The sequence below is a fragment of the Gopherus evgoodei genome, chromosome 3 (genome assembly GCF_007399415.2).
Source record: "Gopherus evgoodei ecotype Sinaloan lineage chromosome 3, rGopEvg1_v1.p, whole genome shotgun sequence".
Classification (NCBI taxonomy): Eukaryota; Metazoa; Chordata; order Testudines; family Testudinidae; genus Gopherus; species Gopherus evgoodei.
This window is the reverse complement of record NC_044324.1, coordinates 194726123-194744899: the sequence shown is the minus strand read 5'-3', so window position 1 is coordinate 194744899 and position 18777 is coordinate 194726123. Positions and strand designations below refer to the sequence as shown.

The 18777-nt window shown below is 36.8% G+C and overlaps 1 protein-coding gene across 1 annotated transcript in view; it reads right to left on the bottom strand.

Annotated features, from left to right (window-relative positions):
* The window catches only part of NRXN1 (neurexin 1), a 1285455-nt gene that overhangs the window by 626274 nt on the left and 640404 nt on the right, over positions 1–18777 (bottom strand). Inside the window, 3 exon segments of the mRNA XM_030557741.1 lie at positions 3510–3700; positions 4506–4887; positions 12430–12552. Coding sequence (XP_030413601.1) covers positions 3510–3700; positions 4506–4887; positions 12430–12552 — 696 coding nt within the window.

Here is an 18777-nt window from a genome sequence, read left to right as displayed (position 1 = left end):
AACCATGAGTTGGGTTTATAAACACAGGCAAAGGCTGGAGACAAAGCAGTTAAAAAAGGCAGTGGTGCTCGAACAATTTGTATAGCGGTGGTACTGAGAGCCATTGAATCAAACTAAGCTCTGTATATGATGAAAACCACTTCAAGGCAGCGGGTGCAGCAGCAGTCTGAGTTCCAGCACCTATGACTAAAGATGTTGAAAAATTTATAGTTGAATGAGGACAACATTCTCCTTTGGCAGTAGTAAGGGACCCTGCAAATGATGAGCCCTCAGTTATACCCAGGCAACCCCTCAGCTTCACTAAGATTGTTGAATTATTTTAAACACAGCACGCAGGTCACCCAAACTTGCATGGTTTCTGAGAGCACAATGTCAAGTAGAGGAAACAAAGAGGAACAAAAGTATATTTAGAGAAGAATGCTGGAACCTTTAAATTGTGGGCTGGACTTTACGAGTGTGTGAACCATATGAGCTATACTGAAAACAGGACAGAGAGTATAACCAACAAACTCACACCAAAGAAAACTTTGCTGTAATTCTGCAGGCATGCATGCCTGAATTATGCTGCTTTTGTTGTTAAGACTCATTTCTCTTCATAGACTGTTATAATTGCACATACAAATACAGGAACAAATCAGAATAATGAGGCATTAACCCAGTCTGCTCATTTTCTCTTCTAAAAGAAATAACCCATTTTTTCCATTCTAAGCATACTAATACTTCTCCATTTCCTGTTCTGTTGTTTACTTGAATATCCAGCAGTTGATGGATATTATGACTGTGTCTACACTAGGGAATTTAACAAAATGATTTCAACCAGTGCTTAGCTCCCATTCAGCTGAACTGGTGTCAGAAGTGGTGGGGGCCAAGATAAACAAGTTTCCCATGGGCAAGCACTTTTGTACACATTAGTGTTCCTGCTAGCGCTAACTCCAATTATATTGAACTGGAGGTAGAACCTGTGGAAGTTTGGCTGTGCTTAACATGTACAATCAAGTTAGCAGGACTACTCATCTGAGTCATGTTAAATAGATGCATAAGTGTTTGCAGGATCAGCATGTAATACAATAGAGGAGTGCTACTGTCATTTAAAAGAAATAAAGAATAGTATGAAAGAATAATTCAAAAGGGAATAAAAAAAGGAAGAGGAAATACCAGTGAAACGTAATGGGGCTTTCCCAATATAGAATGCCCAGTCTCCCATTTGACTTTTCAGCTTTATGAAACAAAACCCCCACTCACTTTATATGTCCTATATCATGATTTAATTATGCTGACGAAACAAGACATACTAATTCATTAAAAATAAAAAACCCTCAAACACATAGTACTGCTGGCAAGAGAAAGACTGAGAACCTGCATTATGATAGAAAGTCTGTTTGATCAAGGTCACGTACTGTATCATGAAGATTGTTATTATTTTACCCAAAGATTTTTTGCTGTGTGGCAAACTACATAAAAATTCCACCAAAAAGTTAATGTCTAATATAATTCACCTCCCTAGTTTAAAATGTTGATACACTTTTATACTCCTTTGTGCACTGATATGCTGCAGCCTCAAAGTTAGCATATCCATAAGCAATGGATGTGTTTGCATGCAGAGAGAATATTGTGGAATTTCAAATGTGAAGAAAACAAAGGAATGTTGGATTTCATAGTCTATCCTGTCAGGAGCATTTATCTTTCCATGAATACAGCAAGCAGCATATTTTGTGACATAATAGTGCCCTCTAGTGTCTTATTAATATAATATCTTTAACTCAAGTAATTTTTATAAAGTAACATAATCAAAAAAACCAATAACACTATATCTGAACAATATTAAGATGTAGCTGTGACACAATAAAATAAGCAAAAAATGTTTAACTTCTCTTATCAGCTCATGACAATATGCATATTCCAAGTTGTATCTATCTGGTGTACTGTCAAAATCTGGTTTTATAGTTATATATATATTTTCTCTCTCTCTCACACACACACACACACACACACACACTTGCAGAGCCAGAATAGCTGTGGAAAAACAAGCTGGATTTTTTTCTGTCTCATTCTTCAACAATAACTTTGAAAATCTGATTCTGATTCCTGAATTGTAATTGTCCATAATTAGAGCAAAGATATAGAAAGCAGAAAGAACAGTGTTTGATTTTCAAATGCCCCAATGAAGCTGCAGCACTAGCAATTAGAAAATCTTGATTAGACTTGTAAACAAAGCATTTTTGATAAGGAAGCCACTGATGGGAAAGTGAAATATCAAACGTGAAATACCATAAAATCCACAGTAATTATCAAGGCCAGCTCATTATCTTTAACTCAGAAGGTGGTTAAAAGAAAATGCAGTGAGCTCAAGATGGAATATTAATATCAGCTTTGAATTTCCTGCATTTTGTCAATTAGTATCATAACCTGAATGTTATGAAATGTAGATTTCTTCATCTTAATTTATTAGTTTTGTATCTTCTAAGAAATATATTTTTAAAATAAAAGAAGTTATAAAATATAGAATATTCTACCATGAAATAAGAATGAATTTTCTTGGTTATATATAATGTATAGAAAAAAATTTAAAAATACATATTTACACATTATTTCAAATATGCATTGTAGTCATCTGATTCTAATTGATTCCTTAAGAGCCATTCTTGCCAATCAAATTACTATTTAGTTCACTCACTCACACAAAATTTGGTTGATAAGATTATCTTTAAAGCAGTTATATATTTAAATAAGATCTGTACCTACACAAACGTACATATATATTTAATGTGCCAGGCATCTGATATTTCAAAATGTTACTCTTATTTGAGAACTAGCAAAAAACTGTGCTTTTTATGCAAGATATTATACCAAATTATAAGAATTAGCATGTGACTGAACAGAGCACTCAGGGTAATAAAGTATTTACTTCCCTCATTTACAAGCTCTAGCAAACGGGCTGTATGGGAAATACTAAATAATGGGCTTCAGGTCAGAATTTCTCCCAAACCACAAGTAAGGACAGGGCAGTTTTATAATGTCGTTACAGTTCTACTCCAACTCTTGGACTGTGCTCTCTGTGAGTGTTTGTGGCATCTAGGACTGTGAAAAGAATTTTTAGAATTCTACAGTGAAGATGTGATTCTCAATTTAATTCTATAGAATTTTAGAGTAATTTCTATAGATTTATTTAATTCCTATAGACCTTTATTGCTTTCATCCTTATTAATTTCAGCTATTGGATTTTTTTTCACAGGGTCTGAAAGCCTTGTGTTCTTTCCACTCTCATGTCTTCCTGTCTAGTGTAAAACTGAATTTTTTTCTCTACATTTTTGGTCTTACATAATCATGCAGAATTACTGAATTGAGAGTGTAAGAATAATGAGAAGAAACTGATTTCACGTGGACATATTCATTATTATCAGTTATAGTAATCTTTATATAGCACCATAAACTTAAATTACTCTTGACAAATATAACTATCCATATGCAAAGTATCCCACCATAAATTACACAAGAATTATTGTACTTACTTTTGAGGTCTAAGTTTCTGGCTCCTGCTGTGCTTTGTGTTGTGATTTTAGTGTCAATCTTCACAGTATGAAGATTATTGGTATCCCTCGATATCATCACATTGTGCCACTGATTGTCATTCAGAGGTTTATTAGAACTTCCTTTGATGAGATTCGCACCATTTCCCAAATCAAACACATAGTGTAAATACCTGGATAAAGAACATTTTTTTAAAAATAGTTAGTTTTTCTTGCATACCTGAGAAGGTACAAAGTAAGGCACCCTATATTTTGTTTCCTTTTTTTTCCCCCCCAGTTTCACTGGAAAGGGAGGAGAATAACCTTGAGTATGAGAGTCTGGATGCTCAAGTGGGTAAATGAACCTAGCTCCAGTGAAATCAACACTGACTTATTCTAGATCAGCGGTCGGCAACCTTTCAGAAGTGGTGTGCCGAGTCTTCATTTATTCACTCTAATTTAAGGTTTTGCGTGCCAGTCATATATTTTAATGTTTTTAGAGGGTCTCATTCTATAAGTCTATAATATATAACTAAACTATTGTTATATGTAAAGTAAATAAGGTTTTTAAAATGTTTAAAAAGCTTCATTTAAAATTAAATTAAAATGCAGAACCCCCTAGACCAGTGGCCAGGACCCGGGCAGTGACAATGCCGCTGAAAATCAGCTTACGTGCCGCCTTCGGCACCCGTGCCATAGGTTGCTTTCCCCTGTTCTAGCTGAAGATCTAGCCCTAGGTTTCTAACTATTGCTGAAGCAGCAGGTTGAGTAGCATTATTTTTTGTCTATGTCCTATACAAACTATATTATTACTTGCTTTTCACATTTAACTAAGTTTCAGCCTGAAAAGAAAAAAAGATTCAGAAATGTTTACCAACCAGATTCTAAAAAGTTCGGGAAGTCAAGAATTTCAACCTAAACCTCATGATTTCAACATGTTTAAAGACTGTAAAAGAACCCAAACTATTTTGCTTATGGCACGGTTAGCTGTGTACATACCCTTTAACTAATTCAACTACAATGAAATCATTTCCATCTCCACTGTTATAGAGTATCAGTCCATCCAGTGATGTTGTTTTGAACTGGAAAAAAAGGTGCATAGATGTGTAGGCTTGTAGTGTGGCCAGTGCAACATAGCTTGCTTTTGTTTTGAAGGTGACAGGATCTGCTATGATATTCCTGAACCCAAATCTGGCATTTAGCTCACAATAATCAATGTCTCCATTTTTACATAGGTCAATGTATGCCATGCCGTTAAACGTGAGACTCTGCAGATGTCCAATGAAATTAGAGGGAACAGAGGACAGGTAGCGGCGTTCTGTTATTATTCCTGTCTCTATGTTATGGAATTCCAGTCTCGTGTGATCACCAGCCATTTGACCTTAAAACAACAATAATAAACAATGTTAGTGTCTGAAATGGATGCAGATGAAGTGATTGCAAATCCATAATAATTTTAAAACCTGCAGGACTGTTACATTTTAAAAACACACAGGCACAGATAAACATAAAATTATCTAAACTGATCCAAAGCCTATTAAAGTCACTGGAAGATTTTCTGTTGCCTTCAATAGGTACTGGATCAGGCCTCAGTGTGCACCCCAAACACGTGCACAATAAGCCCAGGTCTACACTACAAATGTATCTTGGTATAAGAACGCTGCTGAGGGGTGTGAAAAACCCACACCTCTGAGGACACAGTTATATTGATCTAAACTCCAGTGTAGACAGCACTATGTCAACAGGAGGGCTTCTCCTCTCAACATAGCTATCACCTCTAGCAGAGGTGGATTAACTATGTCAATGGGAAAAACAGCACCCTTTTAAGTGTAGATCTGCCTTAATATTGTTTGTTACTGAGATCATAGATTCTTGTTGCCTTCAGCCACCTGTGCAGATTTCTTTTATCAGGAGCAAGTTTAATCTATGTGGCATATAGTGTATGGGACTGCAGCTGAGGCTAAAATGAGATAAGTGCTACAACCAGTCTAAAAATTTTGGGTCACATCTGAAAAATAGATTTTGTCACCCCTTCCCCAGGAGGCCTGGGTCAACAATAGCATCACACTCCCTGTCAGTACCCGGCCTGAGCCAGGGAAGCTAATGATCCAAACTGCAGACCAAATTTCAGTGATGAATCTGGGTCACATGCCACCCGAGGCATATTGTGCATATGCAAAGAAGAAGACTCCCTTCCCCTCCTCCCTCAAAAATAACTCATTATTTTCACACAACTATCCAAAGGTATTTTGGAGCACGTTAGCAACATTCACAGATTTATATGGTGACATCCTGCCCCCATTGAAGTGAACAAAGTTTTGCCATTGTCTACAGTGGGTCAAGGATTTCACCCAAAGATTTTAAAAAGCCACAAGAGATTATGATGATGATCTGCTAGGATGGGTAGAGATGGTGTCCCTAGCTTCTGTTTGCCAGAAGCTGAGAATGAACAACAGAGAATGGATCACTTGATGATTACCTGTTCTGTTCATTCCTTCTGGGGCACCTGGCATTGGCCATGGTTGGAAGACAGGATACTGAGCTAGATGGACCTTTGGTCTGTCCCAATATGGCTGTTCTTATGATCTAGTCTGACCTCTTGCATAATAGAGCCTATACAGACCCTCACCCAGTAATTCCTGCATCAAACTCAATAACCTGTTGTTGAACTAGACCCTATCATTTAGGAAATATATCCAGTCCTGATTTAAAGATTTCAAGTGATGGAGAATCTACTATATCCCCATGAGTTGTTCCAATGGTTAATTATCCACTTTGAATTTGTATCATTTCAACTTCCAGCCACTGTATCTTCTTATGCCTTTGCCTGCTGGATTAAAGAGCCCTCTTCCACTGGAAACCTTCTCCTTGTGTAGATACTTACAGACCCTAAACAAATCATCTATTAAACTTTATTTCAGTAAGCTAAGTTGACCAGGCTCCTTACATCTTACACTGTAGGGCATGTTTTCCAGCCATCTTGTGTCTTTTTTGAACCCTTTGCAATTTTTCCAACATATCTTTCTAGATTTGGACACCAGAAATGAATGTAATATTCTAGTAATGGTCTCACTAATAATCCCTAATGATTGTTTGGATCATATCACAAAATGAACCAATTCATGTGCCATAAAAAGGTGTACTGGAGAATGGGAAGGTTTGGGTGGGAGGAGGTGAGGTATTCTTAGTACCCCCAGAATCCTGCTGAGGAAGCAGAGTCCAGCTTACTTGTTCTTTCCAATCTAGTCATTGTGTTACACTGGTTTATATCAGTTTATTGGTAGGCTATTTTCACAAGGAAATGGGTAGACAATAATTTTTTTGGTTTAATAAAGGTTCAGAATCTTCTGTACATTTGCAGTTGTTCTCCAGATCGGTGGTAGCAGTGGAGAACATGCACCAATTGTGCAAAGCCAGAAGTCAGGCTCTAACAGCATACCTCCCTTGAATGTATTCCTCATGTTTTGTCAAAGAGCCTGAAAAGCAGGGTTTCAGTGGGTTTAGACAATTAGGGCAGGTAACGTCTTGCAGTTAGCCTCTTATCTGCATCCTTTCAGTTGTACACATATGCATGGCCCAAGCCAGATTTACAAACTACACATTTTTACATATGTCAGCTTTATGATGCAGCTTGGGTGATTAATTTAAAATCTATATTTAATCAAAATATATACCAGAGAGCTCTCAAAAGAAATTGTTAAAACAAGACAAAATCCATTTCCCTATGCGCATTACTTACTTCCACCACTTCACTCAGGCTGGACAGTGAAATTGAATTGTTCAGATACACTTTTGTGCATATAGTCAGTTTCGCCCACTGGCTCATGTACTTAGCACAGTGGTGCAGTGTTCGGGTTCCTGGTATTACAGGAGTTGGTTTACATTTAAACAAAACAACTAAAAACCTCTTTGTAGATAATTTAAACACAATTCATAAAAAACATTTCAATCCTTATTTCAATTTGTATAAATCTTTTCTTATAAAGCCTTTATTCTGGGTTGATGTTATTTGACACTTTCCCTTCTAGTTTTAGTGCCTATGTCACAAAACGCACATGCACACGCTGCACCACAGGCCTGCAATATATATTACCTGACCCTTACACAGACTTGTAAGGCCTTTCAAAGTTTTCCAGCCTGCCTTTGCTGCACTCAAGCATACAGGATGAAATTTACTTCACTTGCAAAATAACTAGGCTCAGCTCTGACCCCACACTACTTAAATGGATGTTTTGCCTTGACTTCAGTGGGTACAGGAGCCAACAGTCAAAGGATGCTACACATGTGAAATTTATACAGCCAGAGACAAAGGGTGAAATCCGTCAATGTGTTGGGGTCAATACGTATAAAAGTGAATTCTTCAAGATCTCTTGATTTGCCTTGGCCCACCTTCCTCATCACTCTGTATGCTAGTCCAGACACTCCTCTTGAGGAACACAAACAAATGAAAACCCATATTAACCAACTACAGAGCTACTACTGGCTCAACAACTACAAATAAAGGTGTTCTGGTGCCTTATGAAAACTATGAAAAACATTCTGTCCTGCTGCTGGCAGTGAGGTTCATTATTTATTTCTATTCAAATAAATTTGGTAGGAAACTGAAAAATTGTTTATTTAGGGTCAAATTCAGCTTTTGGAAGAGTGTGTATCAGTTCTCACTGCAAATAACACAAGTTGTATTCATAGTTGACAACTACATTTTCCCCCTAAAAGTTCCTTTTACTAAACTGCTGCTGCTTATTTTTCACTTGTGCTATTCCTAACTTGGAATTTCTTTGTGAGGAAAAAAGCCGCCCCACATCACAATTTCCCATGAAATGAAATTTACACAAAAAATTATTTTGGGTTAATAAAAATATTTAATTCAAAATTTTAAAATATTTTGTTTCACTTTTATGTTTTATATTATAATATGTTAAGATTAGAGGTAGAATATAATTAATATAATATAAAAAATGGTGACTGGTATTCCAAATGGCTATTTGGAATTGGCATTCTAATTGGTAATTGTCAGATGGTAGTTGGGTTGGAATTGGTTATTGGTATTGTAAATTATATAATTCAAAAATAAAAATACAGTATCTAAAGAAAAAAATACTTATTAAATGAAAAATCAAAACTTAGTATTGAGTTTTTTCAAAAACAAAATGCTGTCAAAATTGACACTTCCCACAGAATGCTTAGATTTCAAGTTGACATTTTCCAATAGAAAGGTGTTCCATTGGAAATTTTTCTATCACCTCCATTCCTCACCCAGAGTCTTAGGCTTCAGTTCTGCTGTCAATTACACTGTATGTCAGTTATGACTGTATCTATATCCACCAATCAGATGAGATAGTTACATTAGGTTGTGACCTTCCCACCATTCATAATTCCACTCTGCTTTGCCCTGCAGTGACAAACCCTTCTGCTCATTCTCAATTAATCAAGGGTCTGTCTTTTTTTTTTAGCACAAGAATAAAATACATCCCAAAATCTGGGCTCATCACTCACTCCTCTCCCTGAATGTGTTAATTGTACAAGAGAGGCTAATACAACTATAGATCTAAAATAACTCTCCACATCTTCTGTAACTCCTACAGTGGCCTCCAACAGGGAACAACCCTGTAGCTCCTGCCTGGTGAGCTAGGCATTTTGTGAACTTGTCAATGAAAAGATTTGGCAAGCAGCATGCATTGTTTTTTCTGGCCCGTAAAGGCCACATATCTTTCAGCATTATCAATAAGTCTCAGCATACGTTTATTCATATGCTAAAATATGTATCCTTCCCTACTCATTGAACTTTTACTTTATATATTTACAGACAAAATACTGTAACTGTGGCTATCTAGAAACTAAGTATTTTTTTAAAGCACCTAACTGACTTAGGCTACGTCTACACTACAGGATAAATTCGAATTAGCTTAAACTGATTTTATAAAACAGATATTATAAAGTCAATTGTGCGCGTCCACACTAGGCACATTAATTCGGTGGTGTGCGTCCAAGATCCAAGGCTAGCGTCGATTTCTGGAGCGGTGCACTGTGGGTAGCTACTGTAAAATAATGAGGCCAATAACTTCGATTTGCGTCCACACTAACCCTAATCTGATATAGTAATATCGATTTTAGCATTACTCCTCTCGTTTTGTAAGAGTACAGAAATCGATTTAAAGAGCCCTTTAAATCGATATAAAGAGCAGTGTAGTGTGGACGGGTGCAGCGTTAAATCGATTTAACGCTGTTAAAATCGGTTTAACAGCATAGTGTAGACCAGGTCTTAGGAACCTACCGGTAGTCACTTAGTTGTGTCTGAAAATTTTGCTGTTTAGGGCTGCCACTATGCTGCATAGCTAGTCAATCAGAATTGTAATTGCAGGGATAGAGCTCTCATTCTCATGCTCTGAAAGCCCTGACCCCAAGTGCTTGAGCTTAAGTAGAAGCAATTTAGGAGCAGTTCAGCAGTCCTAATTCAATCCAGTAGATGAAATGTAGCACATTAGCCAATTCCTACAATGTTTTTCCTCAGTATATGGTCTTATGTATCATAAAAGCTGTTTTCAAAAATCATTGGACCAGGTGCTTAAAATAAAGCCTTTCTAGAAGTTATGCTTTAGCCAACCACAAGTTACTGGGCTCAATCCTGGAGTAGCTGGATGGAAGTTAGTGGCCTGTGATATACAGAAGGTCAGACTAGATGACCTAATGGTCCCTTCTGGCCTTAAACTCTATGAATCCTTTTTTCTATGTGGCATAGGAATAGGATGAAAACAATGGAGACACTATTGGGAGAGAGTTGAACTTTTTTGAAGAGGAAAGCCAGGGCCACACGTAGGTTTAAGCGTCTCATGAATTTTTAGAATGCTTTCACATGAAAAACCCCTGCCCACTGGGAAATCTGAAGACATGTCCCAAAGATTTTAGAGCTCAGGAACAGCAGCAACTATGCACGGCAAAATACCTGAGTTTAGGGATGCTGAGAGCAGTGCTAATATGTATTCTGCACCTTTGACTCCCTATTGGAAAAAGGTGACAGTATGCCATTGGAGTAGGGGACCCTTTGGCAGCATGTGCTGGAGTGAGTTGTGCTGCAAGAAAGAGAAGAGGCCATGCCACAGCATGGCAGTGCAGGTTCTACACGCAGAAAGCCTAATGCTCATTGAAGTGGGGACAGATATCCCACTGATTATCAGACTCAGTGTAAATGGTAGCCCCAATGTCTTTCAAGTGTTCTTCAATGCCTTCCCACCAACTGCACAAGGAAACAATTTTAGGAGGATTTCTTCCCTTCACAAAGGGAGACACACTTGTCCCATTATTTTGAAAGAGAAAATCAAATGTTTTCAGATTTTCCAACTGTCAGTTAACTTTTGATTGGCAGGATTGAGCCTAATTTCCCTTCAGGGCAATAACTGATGTAGCTCAATGTAACAGAAATTAGGGTCTGCCTTAAATTTTAAAATAAAATGTTATATCACCAGCATAGATTTAAATGAATAGCTTTCTTTTTAATACACCAGAATGTGAGGCATTTTGGAGAAGTGATAGCCCTGGAAATCTAATCTGTCAAGCAACCGTAGGGCTGGAGCCCAAGCCCACTAAAGTCAATGAAAAGATGCTTATTGACTTTCATGGATCTTTGACCATAACCCTGATATCTAATCATAATTGGATTTACCCATATTAAATCAGTGTCATGGAAATTTCAAGACCAGAACTTCACAGCCTTAATGGCACATGAACACAGGTTTATTTAATCTTTTTTTCCATTTAATTGTAATTACTTTAATAGAATTTAAGAAACACTATAGATTCTAGTATCCTAAAAATCTTTACTGTTGCCTTCAATTAAATGCTGACCTTTTGCTGAAGCCATTCTGAACAAGTGGAAAGAAATTTCAGAGAAAAACAGACCTTCCTGGTATTTTTGTAATCTAGATGATGTTTAAATGAAAACTTGGCAATAAGGAGAATAGAAAAAAATATGGAAGTTTTTAGATGTCACTTTTTATTCAGTTCAGAACAGTTTCTTCTACCAAAAAAAAAAAAGAGGTCAATTAATTAAGTCTATGGTCTTAGCTGCCAGATTAAACAAATGCACAATGATAATAAAACTCCAGTGCCATTTTTATTCATTTCAAACCAATTAATTCACTCTTTTTTAGGCAACTCCCTTTCGTAGGAGATCATCACAAAGTGAATCACATATACTGAGTAAAATTCTGCCCCACCTTCAGTAGACCACCTCTGGTATTGTTTAATTCTAGAGAATGTACTTTTATATTAATGTTCTTTACCAGTATTTTTAGGATGAAAGGTCAAATAGAAGTCCTCTCTAATATCACCTAATGTACCTGTTATTGTTTGTGCTAAAATGTTTGCAGCATCTTCTAACTTTCACATTTCTCGATGACTATATATTACCATTTTGACATAAAAGACAATAATATGTATTTATTTAAGCTGGGTAATGTAAGACTTACTAAAAGTTAGGGGAAAAAATTGTGCCCAACAATTGGAAACATCTGTGAAATTCATTCCGTGCACAGGGCCTGGCATGTAATTGCAGTTTAAATTGGATATGAGTGGTGCAGAGGGCATTTTGATTATCTTCTATCATTGGATAAATTCCTCCAAACTCCCCTCAGGGCCCTATCAAACATCCACTGAGCTCAACAGAAAAATTCCCATTGACTTCAGTGTGAGTTGATCTAGCTCTAAGAAAGTAAAGATAGTGTGAAATGTGATGATTTTCTGGTTGTATCTTGTGATGGTCATTAATTGTTGCACAGCATGCATTTTGGATCCTAGCCAATGTCTATTAAAATCAGTGGAAACACTCCCATTAACTTTAATGGGCTTTGAATAAGGGCCTTTTTGTCTAAAATTTTTATGTTTTGTCATATTTCCCCCAGTAAGATGAAGTATAACTGCACAATACCTGTCATAGCTTGTTGGTCATCCACCATTAACTTTAAACTTTTTCCTCGACGAACCACACGTACCGTGTGCCACTCATTATCATTGAGGTTATAGCCAGCAAAAAGGGTTTCTGGACCTTTGCCTGTAGAATATGCCAAACAGTCATTATGGAATATTTAAATCAGTCAACATATGAACCTCACAGAGAGAAAGGAGAGAGAGAGACAGAGAGAGAGAGAGAAAGAGAGAGAGACTGGCTGGACCAATGTTAAAATTCATTGAAAGTTATAACAAGCAAGAAAAGTGGCAAGCAAAGTATATACAAATCTCAAAATATAGTACCATTACATTAGGACACTTTTAGCATTATTTAATGCTAAAGCAAATATAATGAAGCAGGCTGTCATAAATAGGCACAGTCAATACATGCGTTTTGGTTGGATGTTTTAAAGCTCATACATAATGGGAGAGATTTGGGTCTCAATCCTGTACTCAGGCAAATAGACCTTCATGTCATTTGGATTACTGTTGTAAGAAAGAATATTAATCTAAACTGGGTTTACAATAAACATAACCAGCCCACTGGTGAAAGGTGCAGACCAGATCTGTGATTAAAATAATTTTAATCAAGTCACTTCCTCTATTTGATTGTAGGTACCAAAGCAGTAAGTGAGGCTTGGTTGGATCTGTGGGAAGGTCAGTGTTATCACCCTTTCTTTCACTAAATGATTCACTAGCATCCCCTAACAAGCGTCTTCACTGTTGTCATTCAACATTTCAACATCCAAAGCGCATCTTTCTTTTTCACACTGGGACACCCATCTTGTAAACTGCCATTTTGTAAGCAACTTTATAGATTGACTTTCATTGAAAAGTTGTAAGAATTATTCAGTTTAAAAAAATCTATGTGCTTTATATGTAGACGTGACATTTGATCTGGGATAACACAGTTGCAACCACTAAAAAGCATAAATAATGAATATTAAGGAAAATGCCTCCAAGAATGAAATGACTATGGAAATTGCACAGTAGAATATTATGATCACTGAATGGGGATCTCAGATAGGGCAGGGTAAACAAGATCATGGAGTCTGTGGATCTCTTCTGAATTTTCAAATGACCCTGACACAGCAAGAGCAATATTACTATATAATAAGCATACTTAATTAAAGCAATATTGAATGACTGAATGCCACAAAAGCAAGGGCAAGTTGGAGAAAGGTTCCTCTCCATCTATATACATAATCTAACACCATTTTATATTGTTGCATACATGGCTAGCACACCAGGGTAGTGTCCTAACTGTTAAGGAAGGAGTTAGAAAACCACTTATAATGGAAGATCAGGCTAAATATAGAGGGAGCTCTTTTCTCTAGCCCTGATAGCTGTGCACTCTACAAAAAGAATATAAATATTTAAATATAAAATGAGTCACTCCGGAAGTTATTAATTTCCTGATTAATTATATGACATAAATAACCACTCCCCACTTCATATAATCCCATCATGTTTTATGATTGTACATAATTTTTAGGGGCCATTACATTTCATCCCACAGGAATGCAAAAAAGCCCCACAAATATTTGTTATTAGCCACCAGTTTGTAATCACCCTGCTGAGTAGCATGTCACTTGTAGCTGGATAGAAAGCATAAAAAGCTTAGAAACCATGTTGAAAGACTTCTGAGAGTGCTGTCTATGCTCAGAGGCATTTTAACTTCAAACTTCAGTCATGACCACAGGGATTCCACATAGTCCAAACTCATGGCCACAGGCAAGAACTGCATCTAGTTTTGAAGTTTAAAAAAGATCACTTCAATTTAAATATGCCTTCTCATAACTGCAGGTGTTCACAGAAGCAGTTTAGTAACAAGTACATTTAGTGTGTGCGAGCAATGGTTTCCATACAGAAATGTGGGATTTGCAGGTGCATACAAATTTTGTTTGGTTCAGCTATTTGGTTTCCTAATGTTTTAAAGCTTTCAAAGCAGCTCTGGAATTCACTTTCAACCCATTTTGGAAAGAGTCCCTGCTGCTTTGTTTGAGGCTTTAAAAGCTGCACTTTGTTTTCATATTCTTTTCTTAATACAGGCATTTTTTTTTCAAACGAAAAGCCATCACCTAACATGGCTGTAGTGATCCCATGCTCGTTGCAATGTGGTTGGCTACAATTTGCAGGCACCCTGGTGTGGCTGCTCAGGCTCCTTGCGCACCATCTCCCCTTGCCCACCTATGTGGAGCGTAAGTAGGAAAAAAAGTAAACACATTGTAATCAGTAAAGTAGAGAGGGTATTATTCTGACTACACATGGGGAGGGGGGATAGATCTTCAGTAGATAACTTCACCCTGAATCACAGTTTCCGAAGGCTGATAACTCGTGCTCACTATAGAGGTTATTCTCTATTATTGCTATTACTTGACATTTCCCCATTAGACATATTGGACCAAATTCACCCTGTGTGTTTGCTTACATTTTCTAAAGCTCCTCCTGTGATGTGAGGAAAACCTTGGTTGGTAACTGCATGAAACCATTACAGGAATTGTCCTATGAGAGCACTGGTTCTTCCTCAGCTGTTTAACACAGATTGCTCCTACATCTGAATATTGTATCTTCTGCACTTGATGTTTCTATAGTCTATTGTTTCCAGATCTGTACAATCATAAAGCTCAATAAAAGTTAAAAATAACTGGGCAATTGTTATTCTAATACATTACTAACTGATATAACTTTTACTTTGAATAAACAACAAAAACAGACTAATAGCCAAATTCCATAATGTTGTCATCAATAGTGTGTAACTGAAAACAACGGCTTTGTATTTCATGGAAGCTATATATGCACATCTGAAGGCAGAATGAATGTGCATGCTCATATATTAGATACAAATATAACACACAATGAATTTTGCTGCCTCACTACACTCTGGCTATTAATTTCCTCTGCTGGGACTGCTTCTGACATTCCAAAAATCTGAGCAGCTTCAAACCACCTTTTTAAGAAAACAACCTGCCAGAGAAATCCACCTCCCCCATCTTCCCCACCCATCTCCCTATCTTTCTAATGTGGCATTTCTCCTGAGTAATTATATTGGCCCGGAGTACCTGGACAGTTAAATATTCAGTCCTCGATCAAGAAACAATTTCTCTTTAGAAGCGTGACTCTGTGATTTGTATGGCTGCCTCTTTATTGTTTCTCGTTCATTTCCTGTTCAAGCATGTTCAGTTTGTAAGTAAAAAGATGGTTCTTTTAACTCACAGTATTATAAACTAAACTTGGGATCAAAAAGTCAGTAGCGTTCTTTCTGACTCACTCATTACCAATGATAAAAAAAATCTGCAGCTGAGGCTTATTTAATGCTGTGAATGAGGAATGATCAAAAGGGGAATGTAGCTCATGATCTCAGAATTGCATAGAGCTTGCACTAGCAGAAAAAAAAACAGTAAATATGTATTTGAATCTGTAAAATAGGAAAAGCATTATTCTGACTACACCTGGGGATGGGGAGAGATCCTCAGCTGATAAAAATGGTCATAGCTCCATTCAATGAAATTATGAAAATGTATATCAGCTAAGGATCTGCCCCTTTGAGAAATGGTTGAGTGAGATGGCATCATTTTTTAACGTGCACTTTTCTAAGCAAAACCTCGCCTTAAAAATCCAATATCTAATAGTGAATCAGGACTAAGAATATAAACTTTATATCCAGCATTACAATTAAACATACTCATGGAAGGTTTGAGATATCAGAATTTAAAACCATGACATTGTTATGTATTTTTTAAAAACATTTTACATAATTCATAGAGATATTTTGAAAGTATCTATGTATTTTTATTCTCTCCCTCCGAGACCTGTACAGTTTGACTTATAGGACTGAGGGAATTTGCTGTGTAGGTGGAGGAGTGAAAAATTATTATTATTATTATTATTATAGGTTGTTTTTTTCTTAGTCTCTAAAATATTTTTCAAACAATTAATATAATACATGTGGTATATGTGAAATCCATTATGTTGCAGAGTGGTGTATATCAGCATTTATTTGGATGACATGCACAGCTCATTTGTAGCTCTGTCTCTTGTGAAAGTAATGTAGCCACTGCACCCTTTATATCTTGACAGAGGGTGAGCAGTCTATAGATTTTTTTTACATGAACTATGAAGTGTATTGTAGCAGCAAGAGCCTGTGTTTTTCAAAAATTAATGTACCTGCTCAGTAGCGATTAGATGGAAACAACATACAAATACACTACTTTCCTGTGTACTAACATAAAACCTTTTACATTAAAGTCTTATCTCTGCACTACATCATTGAAAACAAAAATGTCTGCAACCACAACATTCAGATTTTACAAGATGTAAATTAAATTATCAATCTTGCTGCAGTATAAATCTGTAAAGGCCCTTTCCCACATCCCTTACTCACCTGAGAAGCCTTAATGAAGCAATACTGACTTCAAAAGGAGGAACAAATCCTGACTCAGGCAAACCCCTCATTGACATCAATGGAATATTGACTTCAATAAGTGCTGAATAAAATTAGCCCAAACTTCAGTACTTGATTCTGAATTATTAAAGCCAGATGGTGGCTGTCCAATGAGTGCAAGCTAAACCTTAATTAACAAATTATCCCCTTGAGAAGGGACCACCTCCCTGCCGTATTTTCAGCTGTGACAAGAACCAACATAATGAAGGTCACTGATACTTCCTCCTCCCTCCTCTTTCCTTTAAGCTGTTACAACATCTGAAGTACACTCACATGGTCCAGATTTGGTGCTATAGGAGGGGGTTGAGACTGAGCAGACTGGGGACAGGACAGAGGCAGGGATGGGTGCACATAATCACTTTTCTGTTCCTGTGGACATTACTTGAGAAAGAAAATACAGCCTGTGGTGATATTATCTATTCTTCATAACTCTACTTGAGGTTTGGGCCAGCCATGGCAGGGGACAGTCCTAACAGAGATTTCCTCTCACAGGAGGGATGATCTGCATCACTGCTATCAGTGGAATTGTTTTTCTGATGGTTGCCATCTTTTCCGACACACCACCATTTTCCACAGCTAAGTGGCTTCATTTATGAAAGGGCTGCACAAACAAAAAAGTAACCTAAAAAAGCAGCATTAATTTAACTTCAGAACTGAGGCCAGAGGGAGGCAAAACTAATGGAATTTCCCTGACAATTTATCAAAGTGATCTGTGTGTCTCACAGGCCCCTTTCTGTGCTGGATCCAAAGATGACAAAAATCTCTTACAGCTCCAGCTAGGGAGTCTTGTCTCTTTAACTCATGTGGTAGCAGCTTGTGCTTTTAGCTCTGGTTTACAGGTCCAAATTACATTATTTTTAACTTATTCAAATTTCTGTTCATTTATATTTTAATTAGTATTTATATTGATGGCACCCCTCACCAGATTACAAAAGGCCCAAGAGCATAGTTTTCAAAACTTTCCATGGACTGATGCTATTCTGCTACCACTCTATCCTCATCTTCTTCTAGTCTCACAGTACTCACTCTTCTGTTCTTCTCCTGGAGCTTCTTTCTGCTCTCTCTCTAGATTCTGCTCAGTTTATTTGTCCTGCAAAATATACCCAGAATTACTATCTCTGAGCCACTAATACCTCAAGTCAATTGTATCTTAAAGCTTTCCTTTTCAAGGACAAAGATAGAAAATGACCTGCACAGATGTATGTTGAAGAAGTCCCTGTAGAGCTGGGCAAAACTTTTCACACAAATACTTTTTTCACCAAAAAAAAAATGCAGATTTTGGTCAAACAAAACAATTAGCAAATTCTGGTAGATACTGTTGAGCTGTTTCAGCAAAAAAAAAAAAAAAAAATCGGAACTATCGATATGGTCCATTTTGGCATTATCAGAAACAAAACATTTTGACTTTTCATTTTGGAAAGACATTTTGGAATTGCACTCATTTTTATTTTTAAAAAATCAAAACATTTAAATAAACCCTGAAAATGAAACAAAACTCTTAATCTGACCTGCTTCCCCCCATTCCTTGGTCTTCTGGAAAAAAAAATCTGAAATGTGCCATTTTGGGTCAACTCAAAAGGATTTTTTCCCTCTCCCAATTTTTCAGCTCAGCTAGTGAATTGAAAAATTAGTTATTCACACAACTCTAAACTCCTGTTCCCTTAGCTGGAATCTAATCTGAGCTATGCTACAGTTGGCTTTGTTCCATACTTTTGCAGTCATAATTAACTGTTAGATTTCAGGTTATTAAATATAGGGGCATGGTGGCTCACACGAATTTGCTCCTGTACTCATTGTGTGTATAAAATATGCACGTGCATGTATAAAACAGGTAATTGTTTCCATTTTAATCTCTTTGCATAGGAAAATTCAGGTATTTTGCAT